The 13,994-nt window shown below is 43.0% G+C and overlaps 1 protein-coding gene across 2 annotated transcripts in view; it reads right to left on the reverse strand.

The window, feature by feature from the left end:
* Positions 1-1,207: 1,207 nt before the first annotated feature.
* RIMKLB (ribosomal modification protein rimK like family member B) overlaps positions 1,208-13,994 on the reverse strand; it is a 46,463-nt gene continuing 33,676 nt past the window's right edge. For both annotated transcript variants that reach the window (XM_086758859.1, XM_086758867.1), the window contains exons 3-6: positions 13,561-13,791; positions 9,521-9,607; positions 5,218-5,421; positions 1,208-3,806 (exon numbers count right to left, since the gene is read on the reverse strand). In XM_086758859.1, the coding sequence (XP_086614985.1) occupies positions 3,343-3,806; positions 5,218-5,421; positions 9,521-9,607; positions 13,561-13,791 (986 nt within the window). In that variant the 3' untranslated portion in view covers positions 1,208-3,342. The remainder of the gene's footprint in view (positions 3,807-5,217; positions 5,422-9,520; positions 9,608-13,560; positions 13,792-13,994) is intronic.

The raw sequence follows: 13,994 nt of genomic DNA on the forward strand, positions 1-13,994 counted from the left end.
TACTGAGGTATTACTAGTGCAACTGTATGAAAGTTTTGCATGTGTTTTCTAGCATATGGAATTGAATGAAATACAATGTATAAAGCCAACGTCTGTAAAACTCACCTTCAATGGGAAACAATGCCTGTTTACCACAGGCTAGATTTGTTGGTGGCTTTTTCCTTCAAGCGAAAACAAGATAACCCCCCTCACATCCCCAGGCCATTCTGTACATTTCATTATTTCAGGAGCAATGGATAAGTAGGGAGTAAAAACATGAGACAAGCGTGCCCATTTGTACCAATGAAGCCTCAAGCAAGGTTTTCATGTAATATCAATACCCAATGTCCAAACAAATGTACATTATATTTCAAATCCTATCTCCCTCCTGATCACTATGCATAGACTTATCTCCAAACTAGCAAGGGAAGCAGCAACCACAGAGGAGCATCTTATCCCAAGGGAGCCAAACTGTAAACCTCTCAATCCACTGTTTGGTCTTTCAAAAAAATCTTATGTTTACTTCACAAATTTTACTACTATGAGGTGTAGTAAAATTCTGAAAGGGTGACAGAAATGTAAAGTTCCTGTGAGCCACAAAATACCACAGACACTCAAAAAACAGTCCAGAATGTTCAGTTATCAGCTATTTCCTCTAAAATATGTTTCCTGTGACAGAAATACAGAGATGCCACTATACCAAATAGCACATTTACTCCCTGATGTTATTCCACATGTGCTCAACGCATACCACAGTTGAAAGGGCAAGGATTGACCCTATCAGCCTCTCAAGGAGTCCAGGCACCTACCAATAAAAAGAAAAAAAAAAAAAAACAAACAAACAAAAAAAACCCACCACCACCCAAATTCCTCTTAGATAAACAAGCAAGTGGAGAAGAGCCTCTGGAAGAGACAGTTTACTGCTCAGTGACTAGAAAATTAGATTTCTTTCATGTTCTGTGGTTCTGCAACTCTTAATGGAAGTTAAAGACCTTTATATTCTTCAGGTATAACCTGTGCACTTGAAGGCTCAGGAAGCAAGACTTGAAAATACCTTTACTGTTGAAGTTCCTTTTGTGCTGGACCAGCTGGTCCACTCTCCTGCTTAACACCAACAATGAACCTTTCACTTGATTTTAATAATAATATTTAATTCTACAAAAAAAAAAGCCATTTTATTACATTCCTTTTAAAATTAAAAAAAACCAAACTGTACAAAGAAGCATGATCAAACCTTCATAAAGCAGGTTAATACTGTTCTGTTTATTGCCTCTTGAAGACTCTCTGCATAGTGTCCATAAGTTGTGTTTAAGGTCCAAGTGAAGATAAAACAGCAGAGCAGCAGAGAGTTGAGGAAGGGCCACAGAGGTGGGCAGTGCAGAGCCTCAGAGGGTACATGGGACATGCTCCATTAAAGTATCCAGAAAACAGCAGCATTGCACACACACACAATCCCCTTCCAAACAATCCCTATTTTCATAAGATTATTTTTCAATTGTAAACATTTTACTTTTTATTTTTTAAAAAAGAGACTTATCTTATATATATATATAAGTTATATATATATAGTTCCAGGGCTTTACCAACCCAGAGAATGAGAAAGGAATGAAAAGGGAGGAGAAGAAGGAAAAGAAGGGGGAAGACAGGGACTGAAAAATGGACTCAGTATCTGTTTTGGTTATCTGTTTTCCAAAACAGCTAAAGGCAAATGAGAAAATGCACAGCCAGAATGACTAAGGAAAACCGGAAAAAAATTATGAGCTAAACAGCCAAAACCCAAAAAGAAATAAAGCAAAGCAAATGCGCACATACAGACACACACAAGTGTGTGCACTCACACCACACACACGTAAAGGTCCAAGATCAACTTGCTGATTGTTTGTGGACCTAGGTTACATATTGTATTTTTTTAATTCTGGCTGAGCTCTCTTTTTTTTTTTCCCCCTCCTTATTCTTTCTCTCTTTTTTTTTCTTTTTCTTTTTTAAATCTGCTGCATGTTTCCCATAGCTAAGAATTGAGTATTTCTCCCCAGTTATACTCTTTGGATTTCTGCCAACATCAGCTTTTATGTTCAGTGGGGGAAAAAGTAAGCCTGGTAAGTATTGTAATAAACTGCAGCTTTATTCTAAAGCACCTCTAGATGTCTAATCACTTTTAACCAACTTTTCCTTCCTCCATACCTTACCACATTTCCCCCGAGAAAAGTAAAAAAAATAAAACCAACCAAACAAATCCCACCCCACCAACGTACAGGCTTTAACTCAGTGTTTTCTTAACAAACAGTCTGCAGTGTTTTCACTTTGGCCACTATTAAAGATGCAACCATAGAGAAGGGAGTGTTGGACTAGCATGTATTAAAGAAAAAAGAACATTAACATTGCAGATCTCTCTCAAAAAGACTAAAACACTAACAAATACAGGTCGATGCACATTTGCTTTAAACTAGTGTAATTCTTTTTCACATTGCATTAAACATTATTTTGTATACCAAACATTACAGTGCTGTTTATCTCCTCCAACCATGAAAAAAAAAGTTAAAACATGCCACTTCTGCCACAAATAGAGTATGACCAATTCTCCTACATACCTTCCAAAATCAGGATTTGAAATGAGAAAAACAGAAGTACTAAAATCCTCCTTCAAAAGCTTTATAAATAAATATAGACACAAAGCTGCCAATTAATAGCAAGATGGCACAAATTACCGATTTGTACAGAAAGCTCACATTAAGTCAACTGACACTTCTCTCAGCCTCATCATTTGAAAGGCCATATCCTGCAAGGTCAGAAAGTGATTATTTTAAAAGGATCCCGAACTTACAGCTCCCATCTACAAGAGCAGGAACAGTAGGCATCCATGAACTTTGAAATACCTGGTATTTAACACCTTCAGCTCACATTGAGAATTTGAGACACTCAGCAATTTAACAGATCAAGCCTTACAGAGGTCGAAGAGACTTAAGTGGTGCAGTAATTCACAAAAGTTTCTAGAAAGCTGCCAGACAGCTTTCTGAAAATCTTCAAGTGTGCATCATGCTCCAGTTCTTGCCTGCGAACATACATGAACTGCAGTACATCTGGGGACCAAAACAGCATCCAAATAAAATACCCACTTAGGTTGTGAACTGAGCATCTTCATTAGAAAATTGATACTAAAGAATGAATGCAATTTTATATTCTGCAAAAAAGTAAGAACAGCAGTCACAACACATGTGCCTTTTACTTCTCCTCTCAATTGACACCCCCCTGCCCGCACTTTCCTCATTCCTCTGAGCTTCTTTGATAAACAGCATTGCAAGTTGGTTTAAAAAAAAAAAAAACTTACAAGAGAGAGTTCTGTTGGTCATCTATTTACATGTGATATCACTCCACAAGAAGTTTGATCTCATTGGCTAATAGCTGGTTCATGTTGAATAGAGCCCCCGGGAGCTTGGTGAGCAACTCCCTCTCCGTGGTCTCAGGGTCGCTGTCGACAGAGCTGGAGCTAGCACTCATATTGTCGACAGCGGCACTAGCTGGAGGGCCCAGCTCTGGCTCGCTAGTCTCGCTTGCCGTGGACACCACAGAGAGCAGGGACATGCGCCGCGTCAAGCGACCGGGGGTAAGGAGAGAAGCGGCATAGTCTGCTATGATACCAGCTACATCTAGATTACAAGCCTTGTCAAAGGCAATGAAACCTACATTTGCATTGGCCTCGCAGACGTAGAATGAACCGTCGTCTTTCATCAGCAGGTCAATGCCGCACACGTCCATCCCCAGGATGTTTGACACTTGGACTGCCAACTGCTTGCCTTGTTCACTCAGTGAGCACATCATTCCTATGCCACCTGGAAAAAGTAAAAAAAACTTGCTGTGTATAGTCTGGTCATGGGTGACTGACATTCTTCTCAATTGGCTGGTGCTTTTTGGTTTGGAAGCTCCAAAGCAAGCCTGCAAGCATACTGCTGATGACTCAGAAAGCAACCGCCTTTCCACAGTGACTACTAATGAACTTGAAGCCACAGCAGGATTTCGAAACATTCTCACCTGCCAAACGCAGGTCAAGATTATGACTTGTTTAAAAAACAGTTAAGTGCTGAATTTTTAGTCAAGAAAGATATCATACATTTTTATGATCCTGGGATATTAAAAAGATGACCTCACAAACCACCCTTGTTCCTTCTAACATAGAAGCTTTCCGTATATATTTGTAAGTCTTGACAAGAAATCTCTCAGCAAAATTAAACAAAGTGTTCCTGATAAGACTACAGCTCTAACAGATATAACTCTCACAGCTTGCTATAACAGGTTACTGTCTCTAAAGCAAGAATCAGGGAACATTTGTGTCTGAATCTCAGCTGGTCCAGTTCACAGTCCATCAACTAAGTATCAACTGACCCAAACTTCCTCTATCACAACACTTACGTTGAAAAAAAAACCCAAACAATCACAAAACAAAAAAAAAACATTTAGCAGAAAAATATTTCAGACTATATTTCCTCAGCATCAAGTAGTAACTAAAACCTCCCAGGCATTTTGGTCATTTTGACTAATCAAAACTGTACTACACACACATGAACCCATTTTATCCCATCCCTGCTCAGATTCAGTACAGCTTCAGCCAGGCAACCTCGATCCTCCTTCTACTCTCAGAAACCCCCCTATCCTACACCCAAAGCTATGCAGAAACTCATTTCTGAGTATGCTACAATGAATGCAGTAACCGTCCTCTTCCTCCCAGACATGGTCTTTGGGGGAAAAGGTTGCAGGTAGGAGCCTAACAGACTTAAGGCAGCACAGCAGCGCACAATGCAATCTGTTCATTGCCTTCAACAGTTTCCTCCCTTAACACTCTCTTCTACCCTCTTGCCAACTGGCTGCCTCCTCCACCTCACTCAGTCTCGTCTTCTGTCTTTCTTCTTTTTCTGTTTCTCTTAAAAGGAAGAAATGAATGATAACATGACATTAGCATGATGCTGCCACTACCACATCAGCTGCTCCGTTTGTGTTCCTAGAACTTTCCCCTCCTTTTTATCCATCCTATCCATCTAATACTTTGGGCAGAGATTGTCTCTCCTCCTCTGCATTTGCTCAACACGCATCTCACTTAATCCTTACTCTTGTGTTTCCTCTGTAAAACCCCAACAGTAAGCACAATTAATATAAAATAAAACCTAAAGCTTATTTCAGTTGAGTTTGTGATTTTTCAACTGAGAATTGAAAAATTCTGATCAAAACTATGAACAATGCTTTTCCTACCAAGTGAGCAGTTACTCTGCATCCTCCCATCCGTTGAGCAGCGGAGCATGGTGCCTACCACACGGCCTCCTACTACAATGACACGTACATCCTTGCCATGGGACTCTTTAACGTATTTTTGAAATAAGTAAGGGGCATCGTGACGAATCAAATGGCTTAGGTCTGCCAAATGGTGCTTGTCTCGTGCCAGGAACACAGCTTTACCTGTATGAAGAAAAGGACATCAAAAGATTGGAAGAAGCTACTGATTTGAGCTGTGTCAGTGATTCAGCACATAAAAGTAAAACCTCTGACCAGTATGCTGCCCATTCTCACAGACCCCATCTGTAGCTTATACTCATTTACAAGTTTTTCTGTGGACATCAGTGTTGCACTGCTTCAGTGCCTCTAAGTGTTCAAGTACCAACAGAGTTGAGGAGTTAAAAAAAAATTTAAAAAAAGAAAGACAGAATAAGAAAACTGCTTTAGACAAAGGAGGTGGCCTTGTAATTTCAACTCCTTTTGGTACAAGCCCTTAATGGGAGAAAAAATAAATACTTAAAGAGCAGCAGACATTTGATTAATTACACAGTTTTGTTCAACCAAGAGGACTGGACTTGCAGCCTACTGCTTTGACACACAGGAACCAATGACATGAAACTGTCAAACACCAGGCAGCTAAGAATTCTGAAGTTGCTAGTGTGCCACTGCAGAAACAACCACTTCTCTGTTGGGAAGCTGCTGAAAGGTGCTCTTCCCAATACTTACAAGAGCTCATAACTCCAGAATAAGGCTTCGCAGTGGAACAACTACGTTCAGAGGAAAACACTAGATTCCACAGTATCCAAGATAATTTAGCGGAAGATTCCACAAGTCACAAAATGAATGGAATGTACTAAAATTTTTTAAAAAAAGCTCTTTAGAAATCACTACCTTTTCACCAATCAAACATCTCAAGGACTTGTTTAACCTGAAACATGTCATTTCATGTCCCTTCATTTCTAGAGCACATCAAAGACTTCCTTGTTCTTTTCCAGTTCTAATACTGATGAAAATCACTCCTGAAACAGACTCTACCACTTTCCATCTCATTTCTAGTCTCACAAGATAGCATCCATTTCCATCTTTAGCTACATTTCCCAACTCCTCTTTCCATTTCTTAAGGACTCTTTTATGTGTCATATTAGATTGCAGCCCTGCAATAAGGCTGCGCTTTTTTTTTGTGGCAGAATTGTCACTCAACTATGCTACAATGTTAACAGAGTACAAAAAAATCAATTGATAAACTGTCTGTCTTAACAAACGGAACACAAATGCAGCAGTAGCAGAACTAGGAGAAATAATGTGTGAAGAAGAATTCCACCAAATGCTCCAAAGCCTAACTGGAGCAGCCTCTGCTTCATCGGGATTTAATGTCTCCATAATACAGAACACTGCTTGAGGAACATGGAATTTCTCATCGCAGGGTATCAGAATGTAGGCTTAAAAATCATGACAAGAAAGCAAAAATCTCCATGTGCTTTCCCCCATTACTCAACTTCAGCTCTCCCACAGGCACTTAATAATCCTACTGTATTCCTAAAATGGGATAGAAAGAATGACGCCTTGGAGGGGAACTACTTAGCTCCTGGGAATTATGCAGCATCATGACATCTTGGCAAAAGACTGGCACATTTGGTGCAGCAGCAAAGTACACAAAAAATGGGCCTAGAAGAGTATGACTTTTATTCATCAGCCAGTATCTATGACCACGTTTGCCAGTTTTTTTAAATACAATTTGCAAATGGTGGCTCTTCAATTATTTTGAAAAAGTTTCCCCAACTCTCTTAATGCGAAAGGATATGTACCATGCCTAAATTTGCATTAAAATGTCTGGAATTTAAAGTGCTCTAAAGCAAAACTTGTAAACAGAATTTTGGCTAAAAAAAGGAGAACAAAGTCAACAGCTGCAAACTCTGCAATCATTTAGTAGATCTTAACAAGAGGCAGTGTCAAGTCAAATCCTCTGTCTCAGATACTCCACAGTTGTCAAATTCAGCTTGCTGCTAAGTCAAACTCCAACTTGGCTTCATAGCTCCACAAGGAGTTTAGAACCGTGTATTTTAGACATACAGATATTACTGCCAACAGAAGCAGCTCTGATCTTGCCTCTATCCCTCTGCCCCAGCCTCTCTCTTCCATTACATCAACAAAAGCATTTGTGTGAGTAAACAGTAAGTCATGTAAGGAACTAATGCCCTACAAATAACCTATCTAGATTCATCTAACATCAGTTCCTGAATCTATTTACTATAAGGCTACAGAAACACTCATGCCAGCAGAAGAGGTGCACCAGAGCAGCACAGAGTGGGAACAAACCAACCGGCAAAAAGGAAGAAGCTATGTCTTTTTGTTACACTTTTGTTTAAGGTAACCGCTGGTTTATATGCTTAAACTTCAGTTTCAGTCTCTTTTTACTTCCAGTATTTATTAATTTGCTTTCAAAGTAAATTAAAACCAGCGCAACTTCCTGTGCAAATAACCTCTAAAACTGATTTTAAACCTGGATTCCTTTAGTAGACCACTATCTAACATTAAACAAAATTGATTGTTTCATATTCAATACTTAAAACAAAAGACTGATAACAGAACACTTTAATCTGAATCTGCTGTATTATCTCCAACACTGTCAGAAATATTCTTCTGAAAAATAGAGATCCAGTTTGACAAACAATACACGAGATTTTATTTAAATCAGAATCTTAATTACTATTAATCCTTAATTATATTAAGTCAATGTCATAGTTCAGCCCCAATCAGGACCAGACTACGCAGTCTCTCTCTCACTCCCCCCACCCGCCCAGAGAGCAGGGAAAGAAAATATAAGGAAAAACGGCTTGAGGTTTGAGATAAGGACAGGGAGAAATCCTTAAAGTTACCGTCACGGGCAAAACAGACTCAACTTGGGGAAAACTATTCATTTATTACTACAAACAGCAGGATAATGAGACAGAGAACAAGATAACCTCCCCCCACCCCTCCCTCTTCCCAAGCTTAACATTATCTCTACCACCTTCCCCTCCCAAGCAGCACAGGGGGGAAGAGGGAATGGGGGTTGCGGTCAGTTCATCACATGTTGTTTCACGCCGCTGCTTCATGGTTGGGGGAAGAACTCCTCACATTCCTCCCCTGCTCCGTTGTGGGGTCCCACCCCTACGCCACAGTCCTTCGTGGAACTGCTCCGGCGTGGGTCATCTCTTCCACGGAGTGCAGTCCCTTCAGAACAGCTGTCCCAGCGGGCCCTCCATGGGCCACAGCCTCCTTCAGGCATCCACCTGCCCCGGTGTGGGGTCCTTCACGGGCTCCAAGTGGATCTCTGCTCCTCCTTGGACCTCCATGGGCTGCAGGGGGACAACCTGCTCCACCATGGTCGTCACCACAGGCTGCAGGGGAATCTTGGCCAGGAGCCGCATTACTCCTCCCCCTCACTTCTAAACTGACCTTGGCGTCTGCAGCCGTTCCTCACAACAGGCTGGTAGATGTGTCTCAGGATCTTTTTTTTACATCTTATTCACTTCTCCTCTCCTCTCCACTTCTTGCAGCTGGGCTGGGCCGAGTTGGGCCCAGTCGGCCGCCTGACGAGAGGCCAGAGGGTGAGGCCCGCAAGGCCCATGAGGCCTGTGCCTCCCCCTCTGCACCTCTGCCCCCGCTCAGCTTCTTCACATCTTCTCTCCTCTCTTTTTTTTTCTGTTTTCCCCTTCTTAAATAAGTTATCGCAGAGGCGTTATCACGGAACATTCTGCTACCAGTCGGCTTGGCCTTGGCCAGCAGCGGGTCCGCCCTAGGCCCAGCCGAGTCCACTGAACAAAGGGGAGCGACTTCTAGCAGTTTCCTACAGAAGCTACCACCTTAGGCCCCCCCTCACTAACAAAACCACGACAGTCAAGTAGGACAAAAGTCAAATTAGTACTGAATGAACTAAGATTTCATTTCTTATGCCCGTTTAGAAACACCCCTAAAACCGATGTAGGCTTCTCTCTACTTCCCTAAGGCCAGATCTTCCATTATTTCAGTTCAAAGCTTTCCTCACAGAAGTTGCCAATGCACTATAACTTTGAATCCCTATCCCTCCTGCTATTGCAACACTAGGTTCTACTAAAACTGCTTCCCAGTGTTGCAGCCTACTCAACATTCATAAGGCAAAGGGTGGTAGAATGTAGATGTACCACAAAGAAGTCCAAAACCTAATGGAAGACCACCTTAACTATCATCCCGTGACAAGACAAAATCTTAAACAGTGCTGCCCAGAATATTCCTTACCCTCACCCCTGACCTCACAACCCACCTCGGTGACCCCGCGTGTTCTTCACCACCATAGGGAACTCCAGCACTTCCGCCTCATCAATCATTTTGGGAAAATTCTCATGACCACCTGGCAAAAAGAAAATCAACAACGTTATGTGCCACCAATCTGGTGTGGCCAAATTGGGGATTAACTGCCACGTATTCCTCCCACCCTTATATCTTAGATTATGCAGAAAAAATTATCCATTAAGAGGAACCTGGTCATGGAGTATCATCAGACTTTTAAGATATTTCTAATATGCAGGATACTAACTCCTCCTTCCTTTGAAATGGAAGATACAAGTTGACAAAGGCCTCTTGATCACAACCCCAAAAAACTCAATCCAGTCTTCCAAATCTGACTGCCCCAACTCTACCATCTTGTTCCAGTTTATCCCTTTGACTTTATCAACTCCCACTTTTTCAAATGTCTAGCAGGAAAGTAGCATAGACATAACCATCCAAACTACTAAGCAGGAAAGCAACATGGAATACAAAGACAAGGCATAATCCAGAGAGCAGCAACAACCCAAATCTTGTCACTCGACCTCCCCCCTTTCCAAGGATTAAGTCTCCTGCATCTCATTCTATTTCCTAAAGTAGTACTTCAATCTTTTCATCTCACTGCATCTGTAAGGACTTGAGAGAATAGCTTTTAATGACCACTCACATTATTGTGGTTGGTACTTCAAGGTTATTTGAGTTCAGTTCAATTCACAGAAGGCTGACCACAGTACAAGAAATACAAAAGAGAAAGTCAGTAGACAAAGGGATGAGATTCCTCTAACAGAATGTGCAATAAAGTGCAGAAGTCAAGCCAAGACACTGGTCACAAAGCCAGCAGCAGCCATCACTACCCTGCCATGGATTTTAATGCATGTCATGGAATAACATGTCATTCAGCACATCTTGTTTTTCTTGTATAAGCCAGCTCTCACTGATAACTTGATACTTGTGTTGGGGGAAAAAAAAGAGACAGAAGAGAGAAGGCGGGGGGGGGGGGGAAGGGTGCAGGGGGGGGCAGAAGGAGATAGGGTAGGGGAGAGGTGGGAGAGAGAGAGAAAAGAAGTCACACTTTTGTCAAATTACAGGGGCAGGCATTAAAAGAAGTGGCAGGGAGTTATGAACAGAGATGTTCTGCAATTACCCCATCATTCATGGTTTCCCCTTCCTCCTAAAAACAAATTAAAACTCATTCCTTTCTCAAAGAGCTAGAGCAACCACATCTACAAAGAAAGGGTGTGTTCCTTCCCAAATATGTTTTCACAGTAATCAACAGAAATAGTAATTTATCATAATTTATGTAACCCGTGTTTTGGGTTTTGTCAGGTTTTTGTGTGCTTTTGTCAAGTTCCCATTACAAAAGTGAGAGTGATATAGGCACTGGTATTTCCCAAGAAGGAAAGGAAGGCTGAGAAATATCTTCAATTCCTTAATATATTGTAATTAAAAGTAGAAACAGCATCAGGGTAGCTCAGACAAATGGTTCCTCTAATCTAGCATTCAGTCAGGAACCACAGACTCCACAGGCAGGCATAAGAAACATTAATAATGTTTCTTATGGCAAAAAGGCCAGGAGGCCTGCGTGGATGAGCAAGGAGCTCCTGGACCAACTGAAAGTGAAGAGGAAAGCCTATAGAGGGTGGAAGCAGGGACAGGTAGCCTGGGAGGACTACAAAGAGGCTGTGCCAGTGGCCAGGGATCAGGTGAGGCAGGCTAAAGCCCTGATGGAACTGAATCTGGCCAGAGATATAAAAAGCAACAAGAAGAGCTTTTATGGGATGTAGGGGACAAAAGAAAGTCCAAGGAAAATGCAGGCCCCCTCCGGAAGGAAACCGGTGTCCTGGTTACCCGGGACACGGAGAAGGCTGAGGTACTCAATGACTTTTTTGCCTCAGTCTTCACCGATAAGGGCTCTTGTCCCGCCACCCAAGCTGTAGAATGCGCAAGCAGGGACTGCGAGGATGAAGAACCGCCCACTGTACTTGAAGAGCAGGTTCGGGATCACCTGAGGAACTTAAACGTGCACAAGTCCATGGGACCTGATGAGATCCATCTGTGGGTCCTGAGGGAACGAGCAGATGAAGTTGCCAAGCCACTGGCCATCATATTTGAGAAGTCGTGGTGGTCTGGTGAGGTCCCAGATGACTGGAAGAGAGGGAACATAACCCCAATTTTTAAAAAGGCGCACAAGGAGGACCCGGGCAACTACAGGCCGGCCAGCCTCTGGCAGGTCATGGAGCAGATTCTCCTGGAAACCATGCTAAGGCACATGGAAAGCAAGGAGGTGGTTGGTGACAGCCAACGTGGCTTCACCAAGGGCAGATCGTGCCTGACCAATTTGGTGGCCTTCTATGACGGGGTAACAGCATCGATGGACAAGGGACAAGCAACAGACATCATCTACCTGGACTTGTGCAAAGCTTTTGACACTGTCCCGCATGACATCCTTCTCTCTAAACTAGAGAGACATGGGTTTGATGGACGGACCACTTGGTGGATAAGGAGTTGGCCGCAACTGGATGGCCGTGCTCAGAGAGTGGTGGTTAACAGCTCAGTGTCCATGTGGAGACTGGTCACGAGTGGCGTCCCTCAGGGGTCCGTGCTGGGCCCGGCCCTGTTCAACATCTTTGTCGGTGACATGGACAGTGGGATAGAGGACACCCTCAGCAAGTTCACCGATGACACCAAGCTGTGTGGTGCCATCGACACGCTAGAAGGGAGGGATGCCATCCAGAGAGACCTTGACAGGCTGGAGAGGTGGGCCCGTGACAACCTCATGAAGTTCAACCAGGCCAAGTGCAAGGTCCTGCACTTGGGTCGTGACAATCCCAGGCACAAATACAGGCTGGGCGGGGAATGGATTGAGAGCAGCCCTGAGGAGAAGGACTTGGGAGTGCTGGTGGATGAGAAGCTCAACATGAGCAGGCAATGCGCCCTTGCAGCCCAGAAGGCCAACCACATCCTGGGCTGCATCAAAACGAGTGTGGCCAGCAGGTCAAGGGAGGTGATTCTCCCCCTCTACTCTGCCCTGGTGAGACCCCACCTGGAGTACTGTGTCCAGTTCTGGAACCCCCAACATAAGAAGGACATGGACCAGTTGGAGAAGGTCCAGAGGAGGGCCACGAAGATGATAAAAGGGCTGGAGCACCTCTCCTATGAAGACAGGCTGAGAGAGTTGGGGCTGTTCAGCCTGGAGAAGAAGAGGCTCAGCGAAGACCTTATAGCGGTCTTCCAGTACCTCAAGGGGGTCTACAAGAAAGATGGAGAGAGGCTGTTCAGTAGGGCCTGTTGCGATAGGACAAGAGGTAATGGTTTTAAAATAGAGGGAGGTAGATTTAGATTAGATATTAGGAAATAATTTTTTACAATGAGGGTGGTAGAACACTGGAACAGGTTGCCCAGAGAGGTGGTGGAAGCCCCATCCCTGGAAACGTTCAAGGCCAGGCTGGATGAGGCTCTGAGCAACCTGATCTAGTCGGGGATGTCCCTGCTCCTTGCAGGGGTGTTGGACTAGATGACCTTTGAAGGCCCCTTCCAACCCTAACCATTCTATGATTCTAATAATTAACTGTTCTGGTGGGAAACAAACCCTAAACAAATGTGAAAAGTTTAACACAAGGGTCCGTACTCTTTTTGTCCTTTCACAATAACTAATACATTTGCAGATATTTTTATTCATGTACAAGTTTAAACTACTTTCAGGTTTTACCAAAGTCTAAATCTTTATAGTATCCTATAACATTTAGCTCCCCAAGTTCTTGTCTGCTGTTTCAGGCAACTGGAAAAGAGTTCAAAATGTTCTAGTAGTAACAGTCAAAGTTAGTTGCTTGGAAGGCTGGGGTACAGTGAAAGTACTCTTCCCAAAGCATTACAGCTAATCAACAAAGTCAAAAAAAGCACTCAGTGTTGTGACTTTTCTTTCCTTTTCTGGTTACTGAACCAAAACTTGGTTTCCAAAACTTGTCTCATATCTTTTGCACTACAAAAGCATAAACTACAGTAGGCAACTATGCTATCATTTTGACCCAAATGCCTTACCATATGAAAAAGTGTCTGGAAGAGGCACACCATGACCAGCAAGTTCTTGAAACGTCCAGAACTTGTTCACACAGTTGAGGATGGCTTGAGGACGGTTCATCAATCGACAGCCCATCTTCTCAAGGTGGCGAAGGACTGTGATATCGCTGTCACTCTGGACCCAAGGTGTTGGTACACGCACAACCACCACTTGTGGGTAAGCAGTAATGAGTTCTCCATTCACCCGGAGACCTAAAGAAGGAAGAGAAAAACATCCCAATCAACTACAAGGTCTTCAGGAGAAGGTAAACAGGCAAAAAAAAATACTGCACTGTATGTGATCACAACAGAGATATCAGGCTTCAACAGTGAGCCTTAAAGCAGCACAACTCTCTGTAGACCGCATCTTGTCAGTTGTGCTGTTTCACGCATGTCACTCTTAATCCACCTAAAAT

Source organism: Chlamydotis macqueenii, chromosome 1 (assembly GCF_036417535.1).
Source record: "Chlamydotis macqueenii isolate bChlMac1 chromosome 1, bChlMac1.mat, whole genome shotgun sequence".
NCBI lineage: Eukaryota > Metazoa > Chordata > Aves > Otidiformes > Otididae > Chlamydotis > Chlamydotis macqueenii.